General features: G+C 36.2%; 1 protein-coding gene across 50 annotated transcripts in view; it reads right to left on the bottom strand.

The window, feature by feature from the left end:
• The window catches only part of LOC135205696 (zinc finger and BTB domain-containing protein 7C-like), a 262909-nt gene that overhangs the window by 217728 nt on the left and 24970 nt on the right, over nt 1–20211 (bottom strand). Inside the window, exon 6 of one of the 50 annotated variants that reach the window (XM_064236666.1) lies at nt 2031–2396. The exons of 45 other annotated variants lie outside the window; for them this stretch is intronic. In XM_064236666.1, coding sequence (XP_064092736.1) covers nt 2142–2396 — 255 coding nt within the window. In that variant the 3' untranslated portion in view covers nt 2031–2141. Of the gene's footprint in view, nt 1–2030; nt 2397–4500; nt 5717–7575; nt 8279–14121; nt 15008–17265; nt 17974–20211 lie in introns of those variants that run through there. 4 more of the 50 variants (XM_064236642.1, XM_064236667.1, XM_064236643.1 and 1 more) reach the window with 4 other exon arrangements.

Raw genomic sequence — 20211 nt, 5'->3', positions numbered from 1 at the left:
AAACTGGTCAAAAGGAAAGTGACACCAAACAGAAAACATAAGGTGTCTCAGAAATTCCACGAGAACTCATCAACCAAGCCCTTGTACCAGTCCCCAAAAAATTACCAAGAAAAAGAGACAACTTGAAGCAGTCTGAAACAGGCTAGATGAATGCCGCAGATGATAAATGAAACAAATTCTGGAAGAACAGAGATACTTCTGGCAAAATGTGATGCAGGTTTTCCCAACAGCACCATCAGTGCTGACAAGAACAATGCTTATTTCCAAAATTTACTCAAATTTTCTGATAGTTAACCGTTGTGCCATATTCATGCTTTCAGTATCCTCAGGTGGTCCTGAGAAGTATTCCTTGATCATCCACAAAATAAATGTAACCAATTCAAAGGAGACATATTCCTCCCAAGACATTTTTTTTTTTAATACGTAGACATGAAGAATGTCAAAATCCCACAGTAGGATGTAAGGCAGCTAACTTGCATTACAAACTAACTTTACTTGGAAGGGAGAATAACTATGACCATTAGGTATTTTGCCATACATTTTTCAAAGTATAAGCTGTTTGTTACTATCTTTCTTGATTAATATAAGCTGACTAATATATAATCTAATGAAAATGTCTTTTCTGGGCTCAGCCGTGTCGCTCGTGAAATGTGTCCTCTTTAGCACTATTTTATAGTAACTCCTTAAACAGGGTAGCTGGGTGTGACCTATGGGTCGGCTCCCCGTATTTAGGGTCTTTTGATGAGGAAAAGGCTAATTGGAGGGGTTGCTGTGGTAGTGTTTAACACTCGCCCCAGTTTTATACCGACACCTTTTATTTAGGTGAGCGAGTCAGAGACTTCTGACATGTCCAATTTAGCAATTCTCTGGTATTATAGCAATATTTTACTAGAAATAGTGCTAAAGAGGACACATTTCACTGGGCGACACGGCTTCCTCGCCCAGAAATAGATTTTTCCTACGTCAAAATCCCTTGTTTAAGCATGAGAAATAATAAAGGGTTAAAACTTTCCAATGATCATTAACATCCTGGTCCTCTCCTCTTTCCATGTCAACAATATTGACATGGTATAGTTTTAATATTCTTCAGTCAGACAATCGATAACAAGCTATTTTAAAACATATGGTAAAGGGGGGAAAGGTTTTAGATCATAAATCAAATTTATTTCTCCTTGGGAGGCTCTTTCAAATTTATTTAGGAAAGTCAATTCTTGCATGGTTACTCTCCCAAAACCTTTAAGGCTCTTTGCAAACACTACTGTGCTCTCGGCAGTTTACTAGGAAGCTTTACATCTGATAACCGAGTTCTTTCTTTCAATTTCAACTTGGATACCTATACTTTGGCAACTGCTTTCAGCAGCTTCTTTATTGTACGACACCTACACTGTCCTCACTTGAAAGTCTAGTAATCTGACTAATTCTTCATACCCATTCACTCAAAATGTGGAATTCCCAGCCTTTGTGTGTATTCCTTGACTGCTAAACCAGCCACTTTTCAAAGGTTGCTGTTAAAATAAGGGAAGAATATCTAAGAAAACACCTCTTTGCAGTGACCAGATTTGATTTAGAATACAATACCCTTCCAGGTTTCTTTTAACCAAATTCAAGACCATAAAGAAAACCAACACTTGTAATAAACACTTGATTTAGAAAACTTATCAGACCCATCAAAACTTCCAACTACCAGACACAATAATAATCAGTGCTATGTGAAACTTGGATAAGTTTGCCTTAAAGTGTTTAAATCATCTACTGCAACTTATTTTTTAAGGCAATGACTAAAGGTACAAGAAACTCAATGTCCTATACAGGCAATGATTAATGCGACAAGTAATTCAATACCTAACAGAATTAACCACACAAGAAACACTAGATCATAGCTTGTTTATTAATTTGTGAGTAGAGGAAATAAAGGAGAAAAAAGTCCATTACAATTTACATTCCTTTTTATAATGGCAAAATGCAATAAAGAAATACATTTAAAAAATTAAACTGCATTCCGTGAATGACACTGCAGACACCATTTTCAATTAACGATGAAATACAAGAGAAAATAGATCATGACTCAATAAATAGCATGTACTATTAGATATTTTCAGCAAAAGATACAACCACAGCTAAAAGAACTACATATAACTATTTTATAATTTATCTGAATGATAACTAATAGTGTGACTGCGCAAAGCTCCTTTTTGACGAAACCTATGGGAACAGAACTGGCATCCAAAAGGCTTTTCTCCAGTGTGGACACGAATGTGTCGTCTCAGGCCAGTACTATAACCTGTGGAATAACTACAGTAGGGGCAATGATGCATCTTGCGTTTGGGAGCTGTGTTCGTCCAAGCCACCACCTGTGCTCTCGTTCCTCTGGTCCTCCCATCAAAGTTTGGCAGCACCTGCAGATAACGCCCCAATCAGTGTTCTTGGAAGCAAAAGTCACCTTAACTAACAATAAACATAAGTACTATTCCAACTCCAAACTCCTATCTTACTCTAATATATATTTTCCTGTAGCAAAGATGTTCTTTGAGCAAACTACACCGCCAATCATGGTACTACAATCCAAAGGTTGAGACCTAACAAAAAGAAAGGAACCTGCAAACAAGTGAAAAAGAAAAAAATGAACACCTCAGCATTCACCAGCCGGTAAAGAACTTTTTTTTTTTTTTTTTTTCTTTTTTTTTTTTTTTTTTTTTTTTTAAGTACTAATATAAATACCTACGACGAATTCTAGACAATCCAAGCTTTGATACCAAGAATACAAGTCTGATAGAATTTGTTTTAAATACAGCAAATGTAGCAACAATAATGAGAAATTTTCCTCTCAACTTATCATTGTCATATAAAGGTTCTTTGTTTCCCAGAGATAATCAAATACTTCACTCCATTTCAAAGGTAAAATAAATAAAAATACTGTGCATCCCATAACAGTATAATAGTAAAATAAAGATAAAGATACTCTATTACTTTCAAACTTCTGCGAGTTTTGTTGTGGCATACCTAATCTGTTGATTTGCAATTTTTTTTCTTAACTGCCTTTCACTTTCATCCAGTATGGTTGCTGTGAATACTGAAATTCAGTTTATTCTTACACCTAAGCCTTTGAACACTGTATATTATCTATTTGGAAAAGATCCCTCTTCTCTCCAGAGCCCTGCCAGTTTTTCATTAGGGTAAGTTTGCTATGTACTCTTTATAGACTGCATTGTGCATGTCTGTTTCCCGAGCTCTGCATATTCATGTGTGTCAGGATGCCCCACCCCCCCCTCTCGGGTCAGAACATGTCTGACATTTGTGTTTTTGTCAGTCAGCATTTAAATCTCAGCTGCCTTCTTTTAGAATACATATAACCCTTGCTTTCTTCACGCATTTTTGTCAGTTCATTCCCTGGGATCGTGATTTGCTGGTGCCAAGTACGTACATAATACTGACTTCTCTTGTAATTCATTCCTTAGTTTACATATGCTAATTGTATTACTCAAGACATTAATTATCTTTCTGCACTAAAAAATGCTTTTTCACATTTCCAACTACGAAATGAAAGGGTTTGCTGGGGCAGAAACATCCAGTTTTGTATCAATGACCTACTGTTTGTACATAGCTAGAATTGAGTGTCATATGAATTTCCATTCTAAATGCTTGCACTATTATATATGAAGTTGTGTTCCAAAATTCACTTGAAAGGAAATCCAGAATAAAGTTTCTCCCTTGAAGCTCATGTGAAACAAAGCACAATTGCAAAATTTAAATGATAACTAAAGGGACAAAATTCTATTATCCACCTTTTAACTGAAGATGTCATATGATAAGTTAAAGACCGAAAGCTTTAAAAAAAAAGGCAAACATCAGCCAAGACTGGTAATCTAAGGTCTGTCCCCCAGAAGGCTCCTTCTTCTCCCAATACCTAATCAATTGTCGCCCATCACAAGGATCACCTTCACTGGAATCACCAGAAAAGTGACAGTTGTTTTGTGTAAAAAAAAAAAAAAAAAAACAGCCTTAGGATGAGAAATGAAACTTTGGTATAGTATAATCAAAGGCAAACAAAATATGGAACGTATATTTCCTTAATAACAACCATGATTTGAGCATAGCCTTAAGAGGAGAAATGAAACTGGTACGTATATGTAGTACAATCAAAAGCAAACAAAATATGGAACATATATGTACTTCCTCAATAACAACCATGATTTGAGTTATGTCATACTGCTCTTTCTTATCTTTGTATAATGTGAATTCTATATACGAGCAAGAAATTACCATTCTACCCCCAAAATATTAAACTTTGTGAACAGCTGTCAGTGTTTGCAAGTCCCAAGGCCAAAGGATTTTTGCATGTAGTAGTATCTTGGAAGTAGACTACTAATTGTAAAATATCTTCCACAATTTGCAATATTTTTCTGGAGATACTTGGCATCTGCAACTCACCCAATTATGTATCATGAAAAATAAATAATACGTAATAAACCAGCAACTTTTATGTCTTCTACAAAGGAAACGATGATTTATCTTAAGTAACCTCATAAAAACCAGAAATGAAATCACTTGGTCAACTGCTCCTTGCAGTCCAAGTTTGTCCATCACATAAAACATGCACTTCAAGCATCACCAAAATACAGGCAAACATACAGCAAACTTACTTAAAGCTGGTAGATTTGAGAGTTTGATATTGTCATCACATTTTATAAGAGAGATGATTAAACCTAATCAAATGTTATATTATGTATAAAAAAAAATCCTAATCAAATGTTATATGGGGTTATAAAATTTTAGTCCAGCATCCAGTATTGCATTATACATAGAGATATAACATCCAATTATAGGTATACTAACAGATTAGGTGAACTTCTTCCTCTCAACAGTACCAATAATGCAGTGATGCTCAATACAAAATATGTTACATGTTGTTAGAGTGATATAAAAATAAATAACTTTGCTGAAATCCAATCTTTTCACTTTTCAATAAAATAGTACAGTTGGCTCCCTGTATTTGCGTATTTCTCTCTGGAACATATAACCCCCTTATTCACAGGAAATTCACCTATTCCCAGTATTTTTCTATGGGAAATATCTACAAATTCTTTTTTTTTTTTTTTAAATCAACACTATCATAAAATGCACTTTTTGTGATAAAACTATTTAAAAAACCAGGCAAACCATTTTTAGTGGGATTTTCTTGAGTTTTAACTAACAAAATAGGCCATTTTAAGCATCTTTATATGGGTTCCAGCTATTCGCGGGAGGTCTGGTACGCATCCCCCGTGATTACGGGGGGACCACTGTATTCTGTTCCTCTAAGAGAGGGAGAGACAAAGAGCTGCAACTTTGGATCAAGGTATGATTCAGGAATTCCCTACGAAGGTTCTCCGAACTCCACCGAGTGATTCAGCATATGACGCATCAAGTGAGACTTATGTACAGTACTAAAGGAACATATTGTACAGACAAAGGGTTTCAGGCCAGTGTGCGTAGTCATGTGAGCTTGCAGACTTCCTTTCTGAGTGAACTTTTGTTGGCACACTGTACATGCAAAAGGCCTTTCTCCAGTGTGAGTACGTAAATGTCTCTTCATGCCAGTACTGTGTAAGGTTGAATATCTGCAGTAAGTGCACTGATACAATTGCTTTTGCCTTGGAGTTTGCTTTGCATCTGTGATCCACTTGTTTAATGATGCCTTCGCACACACCCTGGATGGTACGCCAGCAGTCTCCTTCACCTGTAGATGATGCCCAGCCAATGTCAACAAGGATGCCGTAGTAGTAAAAATAATGTACAAATCACATATCACGTAAAACTAAAATGTACAGGTTGTCTTTAAATTTCATAGTATTTTCAAAAGCATGGCAGCAAACAATTACTGCAGTATGGGAAGGATGGTGGTCAAATGTGGTGAGCTTAAAGGTAGAAATGAGGCCCCAATCCAGTCATTCATATAAGAAACAAACCTTCTACCAACCTTGAACAATTGCAAAGCAAGGCAGTGACTACTTACAGAAGCTGATAGCCTGTTCCAATTGCAAAATTCTAACTGCTGCAAAGGCTGAAATTAGAGAACAAACACCAATATTGAACTATTCCTCCGATAACTGACTGCTGAGAGGCTAGTAACATCATTTCGTATCAAATTTACCTACTTTCACGACCATTAATCAAGTTACTACTTTAGAGGCTAACAACAACAACAGGTCCCAAGACACTACCCTGAAGAGAACACTGGGCATGATAGGTCTATGCTCATCAGAACTCTAGCAATATCATCAGTCTTCAACAACAATCATGGACAGAGACCGAGAACATAACTGTTTTTTTTTTATTTTTATTTTACAGAGACCAAGAAGATAAATGTTCTTTTTTATTTTACAAAAGGGCTGTCAGGATTCAGACACAATTATGAATGAATGATCAAAACCTATAATGTCTCACACAGTGACAAGTGACAAGTGAACCATAAATACTTCTGCTATTACTACTGAATTTTTCCTCTCCATGGATGCTATCTAACCACTTTCTTCTCAATTCCCAAAAGATAAATAGTGCATAATGAATCAGGTTTGTCATTTTCTGTTAAGCAATAACTTCCAACACCTTTCTGTCTGTTTATAAGTTAATTTTTATTACAAACAAGTATAATAAAATTGACTGGCTTTCATTTTTTTTATTAAGATATTCAGTGTTATACATAAAGAAAATGCCTAAAAAAATTACAGACCAAGCTACAATACGTATTATTAAAGGAAGTTTATTATGCTTTAGAACGTGAAATCTTCAATCGTTACATGTACAAAACTGGTTTATTTATCTGTACCCCTTTCTTATACAAAGACTAAGGCCAAAGGCATCAAGTTCTCAACACAAAAACAACCACTCAATTCATAGTTGATGGCAGCATTTTTTAATTCAAAATCACCTGGACTCCAGTCCATTTTCCATACTGACAGTGACAATGAGTGAAGTCTATAAAATATAATGAAACTTCAAGTTAAAATTCACTACTATATAAGGTTTGTTCAAAACAGATATCTCAAAAAGATAATGGCAAATTTTTACTCAATTTGCATTTTTCATAGCTTACAAACCTTCGGTCTTAACGATAGAATAATCTTCTAGCACCAGCTGGAAACCAGTTAAACAAATCAAAAGATTGTAAAGCAAGGAACCTGTGGCATCTGATAACCCATGCGTCTACAAGGTGGAAGCTCCGACCAAGCTTGGGACCTCATGACGCACCAGTCTTTCTTTGACTGCCTTAAACAAGCTGGTTGCTTTGTTTCCCCATTATTTCTTTGCCTTCGTGTGTGTGTGTGTGTGTGTGTGTGTGTGTGTGTGGGGGGGGGGGTTACGGATTTCCATGTAGTACCAGGTTTTTTTTACTTCTGTTACTGATCCCCATTCGACTTGCACTAGATGCTGTGCAAACTTTTGTACTATCGATAACTAATCCATGCCCGGATATTCGTTCCTGGCCTATATCTCAGTGGATGTCTTTCAATAAGAAGAAGGATCAACGTAAGGTGTTGAATTGTCCATCTTGGGAAGGGTTTTTGCCTCCAAGCAGACATTTCGGCTTCTCCCACTTCCAGCAGTCTTCCTCCTGCATCTATTGTTCCCATGTCTCCATCCTTTTCTTCCATTGATTTGTCTTTGGAAGTATCAGGCAGTGCACGAGATAGTTTTAAGTTTAATGAGGTCCCTTCTCTTGTGGGAGATGATTGTGATTTCTCGAGAAATAACAGAAGGCCAGAAACCATTCCTCGATACAGTACCTCTTCACCAATTTTCAACTGAGAAGCACAATTAAAATGATATCACCTAAGGATAAAAAAAAAAAACTAACAAAGAATTTGTTTTTATGAGCATATGAACATCGTTTTGTCACACCACCCAGAAAACATAATAAACACTCCTGTTCTTTCCAAATCTCTCCAGTTCCAGATTCTCCAACCAAGGGAAATCAAAAGGTTCCGTAAGTAGTGGTTCAAGTAGAAAATTTATGTACCATGTACATCACTGGTACGTATTCCTTTCACTGACTGTTCAAGTGGTGCACCAAGTGTTTCCTTAAATGCCGATTTAAATTTGACCTTGTAACAGCCCGATAATTGCAATGAGGACAAAAAAATGGTCGGTCGCCAGTGTGAGTTGACATGTGTCTTTTGAGGCCTGTGGTATACATGGTGGAATAGTTGCAATAGGTACATCGATGTATCTTTCTTCGTGGCATGCTAGGAATCCCGACTCCTAAATCTTGAAGTGCTGGTGCCTCGTTGCCATACCCCACCTGTAGGGGATGTCCATTTGGTATCAACAAGAGTTATCATCAAGGTATGCTTCTGGTGTAAAATATAACCTGTGGCTACACTCAAGCTTAGTAGTATTACATCCATGAGATTCTTGACTTTGAGAACTACGTATTCATGGTCAGTAATATATCTCTAATCCATCTAATATTCTTCCGTGTATTAATACATTCCAGTGCAGAGGTGGAATTGCAAAATAACTTGTATGTGATCAGACAATGAATTTTCACTAACATTTTCACCATTGCAAATCCTTTTTCTTGGTTCATCCAGACAGGCAGTATCATCTAGACACCATTAATCTTTAATTGAGGATTAGTGCAAGGGGAAACCCATATATAGAGGCAAATCTCTTTAAAAGCCATTTACTGGGATTGGCTGCTCCACAAGCATTCAACGGACAGCTAAAGAACATTATTCAATCCAATTAAAGGATTTACATCCCAACCTAACAAGTAGTTTCATATTAAATTAGGTTTACATCAAGAGATCTGACAAGCAATTTTAAATCACCATGTACAGGCGGTCCCCGGGTTACGACGGGGGTTCCGTTCTAAAGACGCGTCGTAACCCGAAAATCGTCGTAAGCCGGAACGACGTTCTTGAAAACATGTCCACAGGGAAAATTTCACTACTAATTTGCAATTTTTCTTAGGGCCGTATCTCTAAAATTATCACTAATTTACTTTTTTCATGTGCAACACTGTGTATTCACAAATTACTGTATATTTTCATTAAAATACAAAGAGAGAGAGAAGAGAGAGAGAGAGAGAAATAACTCCTAGGTTTCAATAGATTGAAATGAATGTCGGTAGGCAACTTTTTCCCCCTCCCATAAATACAGTAAGTCCTCGGGTTACGCTGGTCTCGACTTACGATGTTTCGTGGTTACGAACGCGCCCCCATATATAAAAAATAATATTTTGCGTCGTTCCGTCTTACGCGGTTTAGCGTCGTAAGCAACGGTAAACAAACGCGAACTAGTTCCGGGCGCACGGCGGAAGAATACGCTTTGTGGGGGAGAGGACGGCGTCGCTTCGCTACGCTCATTCCTCGCCCATACGCCATTTTGGTTGTTTACACTGCCTCTCTCTCCCTCGTGTTGTATCGTTTTTGTAACTTTTTGCTCTTTGTTATGGCTCCCAAGCGCAAGGCGGACTCTTCTGATGGTAGTGCATCGAAGAAAAGAAAGGCCATCACCATGGAAATTAAAGTGGACATTATAAAGCGATCTGAGAAGGGAGAAACGCCAACAAACATTGGCCGCTCGCTTGGCCTTAGCCGTTCGACCGTTGCTACCATTATCAAAGATAAAGAGCGCATCGTTGAACATGTGAAAGGATCTGCTCCTATGAAAGCGACAGTGATAACTAAGCAGCGTAGTGGTCTAATAATTGAATCACTGCCTCAGCATCTCCAGCAACTTCTGGAGGTTCTTTTTCTCTTCACTAACCTCCCCCAGTCTCTCCAGCACCGCAGCTTCCTCTCCAGTGTGCAAGCCAATCAAACTAATAAAGGTAAGGAATTGTTCTCTCGTTGTTATTGATATGGTATTTACATTAAATCATGTGGTATTTTTCAATGTTCCGACTTACGCTGAAAATCGTGTTACGACGCATCGTAAGAACGGATCAACATCGTAACTCGAGGACCCCCTGTACATATATTTCTCCATAGAAGAGAGAAAGAGAGGACTGTGCAATTATGTTTGTCTGTCTATCAATTCTTTTGCTGAGAGCGAGAGAGATAAAAGGAAGAAATAGAAACACCAAATGCATGACAAGTATCTTGTGGAGAGAGAGAGAGAGAGAGAGAGAGAGAGAAATGGAATGATTATTGTATTTAAAATACTCAGATATGAATTTTGTACTTGTATTATTATTGGAAAATATTAATGATAAACTTATTACATACACGTCCATGAAAATGATCTCATCTCAGAGAGAGAGAGAGAGAGAGAGAGAGAGAGAGAATTACATAAAACCATTAAATTCGTTGACCATTGTATGGCATTGTTAAGCTTGAGTGTCACTCGAGTTGAGGTGGGGAAATTGATACAGAAAAAGACAGGGAAGAATTTTCTTTTGAAATTATTTATCGTATTATTACTATTTCTATTATTATTATTATTATTATTGTTCTTATTATTATTTGAAAATATAATAAACACGTGCATCTACCATAAAAATTCTCTCATCTCAGTAAGAAAGAGGAATTATCCTTACAAGTGAAATGGAAAGGTCATTTTCATCTCTTTAAAATAAGACCATTATGAATTTTGTAATTAAAGTTTTATTATTATTATTATTATTATTATTATTATTATTATTATTATTATTATTATTATTAAATAACTGAAATTATCAAACATTTTACATACTAGTACCATAAAAATTCTTTCATCTCGGTAAAAGAGAGAGAGAGAGAGCGTGTATCTCTTTGTTTCTAACGCTTCCAGCGAAAGAGAGGGAGGGCGTTACCACTATGACTCATTATTATCTTGTGTGGCAAAAGAGAGAGAGAGAGAGAGAGAGAGAGAGAGAGAGAGAGAGAGAGAGAGAGAGAGAGAGAGTTAACCTTAATTAAAAGTGACATGGATAGATTAGTACGTATTGTATTTCTTTAAAATACTATCACATATGAATTTTGTAATTACAGTTGTTATTATTATTATTATTATTATTATTATTATTATTATTTGAAAGTATTAAAAACAAATAGTACAAGTACATAAAAAATCTCGAGTCTCAGTAAATGAGAGAGAGAGAGAGAGAGAGAGAGAGAGAGAGAGAGAGAGAGAGAGAGAGAGAGAGAGAGAGAGAGAGCTCTCCCCCAGCTCTTCCCCCTTTTGGCTGTCACAGAACATGATATATATCTGACAGTTTTAGTACCTGGAAAGGTTACAGAAAAGACTGGGATTTCCTTCAACAGAGAAGACTGGGATTTCCTTCATTCTTCGATAATTTTTTAAATAAAAGCTAAAATCTTACTAATTCACTATGGTATTTTCTTTAATGAATTGATATTATTGCTGTATAAATTAATATTCATATTTGAAAATAGTAAATCATTTATTTATCATACTAAAAAACATACATCTTTGTAGTATAGAGAGAGAGAGAGAGAGAGAGAGAGAGAGAGAGAGAGAGAAAAAATTATAGTGATTATTTTCTTGGAAAATACAAAGAGAGAGAGAGAGATAGAGAGAGAGAGAGAGAGAGAGAAAAACTGTGCTAAACTATAAAGGATTCTTATCTTATCATAATATGTGTTTTTTAAAAGCGTTGTAAACTCGGAGCGTCGGAAGCGTCAGCGTCGTAACCTCGGAACAAGCGTCGTAACCCAGGGCGGATTTTTCAATGAATATTTAAGAAAAAGCGTCGTAACCTCGGAACGTCGTAAGCCGGACCCGTCGTAACCCGGGGACCGCCTGTATTTGCTTTATACAAAAATATTCCATACATCAGAACTAGTTTTTCAATCACATGCACGGCAGCCTAAGAACAAAATTATTAAAATAAAGATGATTTGAACTGTAATGTTGAATTAAAACTTCCTCACACACACTGACTCTATTTATACATTTTTTAAAATAAACTTTTGTGCATACAATTAAACCAGACCTATCCTTCACCCTAACACATATCACTCAAAAACAATCAAGAATAGTCACTGAAATACTACATCTATCATTTAACTTTATATAAATACGTATCTAGATTTTATTTCATACTGAATACTAAGGGACACAAAAAAGGGTGCACTGCAAGAGCTAAAAAGTCACGTTCACTTTTGAAAACATCTTTTCTACGAATATCTGACTGTTGTGCGTGTCCCTAACTGCAGACTACGGCATCAGTTTGGAGGAACTCCATTCTTCATGTGTGTAAAAATGTGCGTCTGTAAGTTACCCTTTTGGGTAAAACGAACGGGACAATGGGGGCAGGAAAATGGCTTCTCCTTTGTATGAACCCGGATGTGATTAGTCATGTGTGTTTTCTTGGGAGTTGCATATGGGCAGAAAGGGCAATGGTGAATCATCTTGCTAGTGCTGCACAGCGTCTTCCTCCTCATACCGCCAAATACCACCTGTAAGGTATGATACCTATCTTAGTAGTGGTACCATTAGCATTTGCTTTAAGTAAGATAAGTACAAATAATGCTATACCACATAACCTTTGCATTACTCATTCAATTTAAGCTATACAGGTACTTCTGATGCGAGTGCTTCTGATCACCCAAAATTTAAAGACCCACATTTTACCTCTGAAACAATTCAACATTTACCTTGAACAATACACTGTAGTGGTTTTGCTTCTATGAAAGGCTTTAAAATATAGTAGGCACAAACAGAAGAATAAATTTATCCAAGTTTTAAATCAGAGCCCATGTGAAAAATATGATTCACAATTCAGGTACCCAGTCATATGTTAGGCAATTCATGACTGTCTAGATGCTCATATTCCAGAAAACATAAGCCTTAATGAACATACAAGCTGAGAGACCGCTCGGCAGAACAGAAAAAAATTTCAAGGTAATCATGTCAAAATATGGAATGCTTTATCACAAGCTTACTGCACTGAGAACACTGTAGTTTTATTTCCTCCCTCAATAAAGGAATTCCTTTCTTCATTTGCATAAAAAATATGCTGGTGTAAAGAGAAAGAGGCAATGGCCACAGGAAAAAGGTTTCCCACTGGTATGAACTCTTATGAGAGTAGTCATGTGTTCCTCCTTCAATGTCTATATAAAGACAGGAGGAGAAGCTGTGAATTTCTTGGACCTGCCACCAAATGTCTTCTCTCCCCTGCACCATGAATGCCACAGATCAGGCATGATGCTTATTTTTGCAGGACCCTATTAACTTTGGAACTCTAAATAAAAACATGGGAAATAAGACCTATTGCATAGGCCCCTCAGTAATAATTCAAGTCAGTTTATTTCATTTCGAGCGAGTAATGCTTGGATTACGTGTACCTCCTGATCACCTCCCAACAGAGGAAACAAAGTTTCATACTAGAAATGGGAATGGAATCATTTTCCTTGGCTGCAGCTTTATCATTGAAAGTAGAAACGCTTCATTGGCATCACTGATTGTGATGATGACTTTCACCTTTAAAAAATCATTAATATTGGAGCCCTCCATTAGTCACAATTTTTTCCCTCCAAATACTTCATCTTTTTTTTCTTTTTTTTCTTGGAAGCATAAAGATAGCGCTAAGATCCTCATTTTCATCTTTAAACAACAAAGTCACCATCAAGTGAAGTAATGTAGTATGACCAAAAACACGCTGCTACAACCAGAATGCCATACGTACTGACTATCAAGCAGAATTCTACAAATTCAATGTACCAACCGATACCATGAAGACACAAGAAATCCTACAACAGAGCTTTCTGACAATCGGCATGACCTAAAATTTTCAACAATGACCAGGAAACATTGAGAGCTGACTGAACCTGACTACTCAAGTACCATGGTGACACAGACTGCTTGTATACAAAAAATAAGGTTGATGCTATTAAAAAGTTAAAATCCTGTGAAACATATCAATTTTCTTCCTTTGAAACTTTAATAAGGTATCAAAGATGAGAGAGTATAGACTGAATACAAAAAAGCATTCACCAGATTGATATGTTGCAATGTTTTCACCTCCAGTTTTGTAAAGAACTGAAAATGTTGAACAATCAAAATCAAGAGTAAAGGCAGAACAGAACTATTCATCAACATTTATAAATTCTTCCTGCTCTAATGAGGAATACTGCACGTGGATACCTAATTAAAACGACAAGTGAGCCACCGATTCAATAAAAACAAAACCCATTTGTTGTGAAGGCTTTTACTGTATAAATACACTGTAAATCACAATGTTACAATCAGGCCTAAGCCAATCAAAAGAATGAATGCAACGGTTAAAATGGTATTTATGTACCAAACAACATACCTTAAATTCTTGCGAGCACTTGCATAATTCTATCAATTCAAGAGGTCTCATATAAAGTCTCACCTCTTGGCACATGGCATTCCACTTTCCACGTATTCATATACTGAACATTCAATAAATTGGAGACTAAAATTTTCTGATAAGTCAGTGAAAATATGACACTGATTTTCAAAATTTACTTTTGTTCTGGAACTAGACAATACTGGTGGATCTACTTACTACTATCTTTAATTATTAATACCCTCCTATTACACATCAGGCGTGTATGACTAGACATTCTGTTTAAAACACACTCAACTTTATGTAGTTAACCAAAAGATAATGATGTAAAGATGATTTAATGAAAGCCATTTTATATATACATGTAATAATAATGTTTATTCCTAAAACATCTTACACTTCGACACTCTAGGCTAAGAGTAATCCTTCACTCTCTACTTCATGGTGAGTCTGAATGTGTCTCCGAAGGGTGGTAATTTTGGTCGAACAATAGGAACAATAACTACAAGCATGTTTTTCGCCCGTGTGAGTACGTATGTGGGATTTCAAATTGTTCTCCTGAGTTGCCTTGTACGGGCAGTGGGGACATTCGTACGGGCGCTCTCCCGTATGAACGCGAACGTGATTTTTGAGATTTGTTGTCTTGTTTGAAGAGTAGTTACAGTAAGGGCAATGATGAAGTTTCCCCACAGCCGAAAAAGTCTTCTTCGGTATTAAATTCCCAGTGTTCTTGCTCGTCTTCTGCACGTCAAAGTTCGCCACCATCTGTAGAGGATGCTTATTTTTACTTTTGGGTCTTACCATAAGACTAACTGGACTGTGACTTACATCTAATTCATTGAAAAGTGCACCAGCTGGCACATGTAGCTGATATTCAAAACAAATACTACATTCTTACAGCTATGATTTTCCTTTTGTCATAGTCATACCAAATTTATTTAAGACCACCTATTCTTTTCTGAACTTCCCTAAATTTCCTGATTTTCAAACTCTTTTGGAACACTTAACGTTTAGAAAATCTAATGTCTGACAAAACAAAAATAATCTTTTGGAAATAAACGGAATTGTTCTATTTTCACGCACCATCAAAAGGAACTAAGGTACACTTTCCTTATAGAACCCAGTTATGAATCCGGTCAACCACATTTATGAAAACTCAGCAGAGACTTGGTTTTAATATTAGAAAAGTCTTCAACTGTTAATGATTAGAAATATCAGCGCTGTAACTACCAAAATAATTTCCTTCATAACAGAACAGGAAGTTTGTTTTTATGATCCAATATTGTCCAACGCAAAAAGATCACAAGACATTTTCTGTAAGGAAGTTGTTTTGAAGGGGCAAAATGTTTCTTTACAGATTGTCCTCCAAGAGGACTTACATTTTTCAGCCTGTAGTGCATCTCATCAACCAAAGAGTAAGACTGATATGGAGTGCTATGCTCACTCCTTTTCACAACAATGGAGGAGGAGAAAAAAAAAAAAAAAAAAAAAAAAAAAAAAAAAAAAAAAAAAAAAAAAAAAAAAAAAAAAAAAAAAAAAAAAAAAAAAAAAAAAAAAAAAAAAAGCTACAGTTAAAATGCTGCTGATGAAACGAACAATGAACAGGGAGTTGAAACTCTTCAGCACACAAGAAAGCAAAGTCTGAAACTGGTAAAAGCGCAAGGTGAAATGAAAGAAAACACAATATACAGTACAGAAAGGTCCCGGTCATCCATGGCCTTGGTTTTACGGGGCTTGTCTAGTGACGATAACTGGCTTTTCAGAGCCGATAACTCGGGACCAGCACTATTACTGCTGATTTTTGGTCATCGTCATGCTGTTGGGAACAGAACCTGCACTCATAAGCAGGGACTGCTAGACTGTACGTATTATAAATAGGCAGATTGGGAATGTAGATGTAAAAAGGGAATAGTTGAATGAAAAAATGAAAAGTGGGAATCTGGAGGAAAAAAAAAAAAAAAACTACCATTTCAATATTCACAAGTCTGCTCTGCCAAGCTTGCTAATTTTCAGTGGTAACTTGCTGTAAAGTGTCGACAGTTCATATATTGATAATAACAACGCACACATGTACTTCTTTAAAATGTTTAATGCTCACAATTACTTTACAAGTTTTTAGTTACTAATGTCACAGTTTATCATGACACCTCACATATTACAAGCATATATGTACGTATATACACAATCACATATATGAACCTCAACCTACATCTCCTGATGCAAAATACAGCCTAGTCTATCCTGTTGCACTGCAAGTTAAATGTGGCCCACCAAACATACATTTTATATTTTACAATGCAGTCCCGTGAAACTATGCTAAAAATCAAGTCTCATACAACCAAATGATACAGTCCATAAGTATATAAAGTGCCATTCTCTCTTGGTCCATATATTTTTGTTAATTAATGAACCCATGTCATAAAAAATGACAGAAGTATACCAAATGGTCACGATACCAAATCCCAACCCTACAGATTAGACGGCCCCTTTTCTAAGTAACCCTCTTTCCCAAGAAATAACTTCTCCCAACTATACTACCATCTTCTAAACTTTCTGGAAACAACTTCTTACCTTGATCACTAAGTCATTAATATATCCATTACAATCATCTCACCGAACAACTGGTTTGACAAGTCTTAATTCATATGGATGATCCAAAAAGAATTCACAAGGAGAGAAAGAGTACCTTTCCTAGCAAACTAAAAGTTCAAGAAATGGAAAAATTTGACAGATAAACTTCATGACAGCTCTAAATTGTATTTCATGGTTAGCCTTGTACTGTTAGCAAATTTTTTTTATATCTAAACTTATGTAGATACCTATATTGTATGTGATGATTTGGTAAAGTCCAATTCATAAGTAAAAAAAAAAAATATGCATTCATATAATAAGCATCATGAAATGCCAAATCCACTTGTGTCACATCTATTTTCAGAGCCTTCTTTCCACATAGTTTCTGCACAGATCCCTCACTCTAAGAAACACTACATGCTTACAGGAAAAAGCCTTGATTATAAAACCAATTATCTATACTTTTGACAATTTATTAAATCAAAATTACAAGACTTTTATCACACAAAAATGCTATTAAATGCACAAGAACATCAGTTACTATTCTGCTATTATTTATATAATATAACAGGTCATTGCACATACAAAATTAATTAAAAGCAGATTCACAAATCCAAAAGATCATCATGAATCTCTGAATACAATTTTTCTTCATAAACACTAACATATGTACACTATGAAGCTCTCTCTAGATGCAGCAGAGTCCCAGGCTAAAAACTGAACAAATCTTTTTCATTGGGGAATCGTCCATGTTTCAGCATGTGAGTCTTGAGAGCATCCTTCCTTGACGAGCGGTAGCAACAGATCGAACAGCCGTAAGGCTTTTCTCCCGTGTGGGTGCGCAAGTGCATTGTTAGATTTGTTCTCTGATTAGCCCGGTAAGGGCAATGGGGACAAGAGAAAGGCTTCTCTCCTGTGTGGGTTCGCATGTGGTTGATCAAGTTAGTGGTAAAATTTGTGGTATAATTACAAAACTGACAGTGATGCATCTTCATGGACGAAGTTAAGCTTTTTGACGGATGGGCTGCGCCACGCAAACTCTCGGACCTCTTTGGGTAGCCGGAAGACTCTACGATTCGCTGTGGCAGCAGAGCAGAGCTCACACAACCAACTGGGCCTCCTCTCTTGCCTGGCACATGAGTCTCTCTGCCCAACTCCACCTGTAGGGGACGATGCCCATCATTCTTACTTTTATAACAGCTACAATGACATATGTACAAGGTGTAGAATATTATCATGGTCTTAAAATATTCAAATTGTACCCGAATAACTCAATCTTTTCATACGATAACCTGTTGACTTTTCAGCAAATAAGTTACATCATGTCATACTCCAAACATTATGAACCAAAATAAATATCCTGAACACAGTTCACACATTACTTACTTGGACAAAGCAAGCGAATTTTTTGGACAATAATCCAATCACTGTCCTTAACCATACGAGAAATCTTTATCAAGTGTAACAATGTAAGTTTGAAGTGATCCTTTCAAGTATTAATATAAGACTAGGAAATTCTGTGTACAGTGAACCCCCAGTTTTCACGGATTCCACTACGGGAAATTCTCCCATTCGCGGTATTTTTCTGAGAAATATCCACAAATTATGTACTGTATTTTTTTTATCAATTTCATCATAAAATGTACTTTTGTGATAAAACTATTAAAAAAACAGGTAAACATTTTTAGTGAGGTTTTCTTGACTTTTAACTAACAAAGTAGGCAGTTTAAAGCATTTTTATAGTTCCCATATTCGTGGACTCTAGCTATTTGTGGGGGGGGGGGGGTTCCAAGATAATTCTGATCACATCTGTTGCCAATAAATAAATCAATGTATATTCCTATTTTAACATCTGTTGCCAATAAATAAATCAATGTATGTTCCCATTTTAACAAGTCGATGAAAGAAAAACTTTTTCATTAAATAAGAAATTTCCAAATGCAGAAACTCCAATACTGTTAAAGGCATATCACAATCCGAAATTTATACCCTTTGTCAGAGGAAAGTTCCAGTTATAATAGTAGAACTGGATTGTTCACCAAGAGAGAGAGAAAAAAAAGATCCAGTAGAGGCAGTCCCCGGTTATCGGCGGACTCGGTTAATGGCGATCCGGTTTTATGGCGCTTGTCTAGCACCATAAAATCAGCACTTTCTGGTTATCAGTGCTGATAATAGAGCTATGGTTCTGATACATACCTAACAGAGGCACCATTAACCAGTTATTGGTGCCAAAATCCGGTTATCAGCGCCATAAATCGCCAAGTTTCAGTTAATGGCGATTTTTGCTTATCACCATGCCTGTTAGAACGGAAACTGAACCTCCCCCCCAAAAAACAAGGGACTGCCTGTATTACTGTACTTTAACAACTTAAGCAAACACCAAATCATTTCAGTAGTGGCAGCCATCAGTTACTTGGCAGGGTTTCATTCCTGGGGGCTTTGACAACAACCGAAAATCACTGCTAACCGAAATTCAAGTCTACAGGTGGCATGATTCACCTTAAGGTGCTTTAGACTAGTTAAAGATGCCTTAGACATTGTCACGGCCAGCTATTTTACTCTAATATGTAATACCCTTTAAAGAAAATGTGGAATTTCATTTGACTAATCCTTTTCTATGATATGCATTAGAGTTCTAAAAATTTTTTACTGTCAGATTCAGTGAACTTAGGTAAACCTTGGCACAGAGTAAGAAAAAAACAAAAACAGAATGCTAATGTTTCCTCCTTCTCTTTATTTATCACATCTTCTAGTTAGATAAGTTAAAAAAGCAAATGAGAATGATAAAAGTATTGTTAGTAACGTTACAATCTTTGCTTAAACGCTAGGCATAAATTACTGAACAAAACCAGTTGTTTTGCTACTAACAACCAAACCAAATCGGATAACAACGATTTGCTTGCATGTCAGCCATCGTACAATAATAAATAATAATAATGTAGTTATGTTACAAATGACATGAAGTAGAATAGGACTGATATATTATTTTGTACCTTTATTCCCTATGGAGAAAATATCGGCAAGGAAATATAGTATGTACTAGTAAATTTAAACTGCAGTTGTAGCTGAAGCTGAGAAAACAAGGTTCACACTGCTAATGACTATCTGTATTATAATGCATCAGCAACATGGATGAAACTCGGCTGGAAATAACAGTCGAGAAAAAAGTGCGTTAATAAAAAAATACTGGGCATGAAAGAACACATTTTACTGTTGTTTTCATGCAGATAAAAGATGAATAGTGTGTAGTAAAGCTCCTATTAGGATGAAATAGGGTAACATGCCAAAAGGAATCTGTTAAAATAAAAAAATATTAAGCTCTCTGCACCATCTATTAACAAAAAGAATAACTACATTTAGTTCACATCAAGACGCACGTTAAGTCATATTTTGTCTTT

The sequence above is a fragment of the Macrobrachium nipponense genome, chromosome 24 (assembly GCF_015104395.2).
Source record: "Macrobrachium nipponense isolate FS-2020 chromosome 24, ASM1510439v2, whole genome shotgun sequence".
Taxonomy (NCBI): Eukaryota; Metazoa; Arthropoda; class Malacostraca; order Decapoda; family Palaemonidae; genus Macrobrachium; species Macrobrachium nipponense.
Note: the sequence above shows the minus strand (reverse complement) of the source record. Positions and strands in the feature narration are given on the sequence as shown.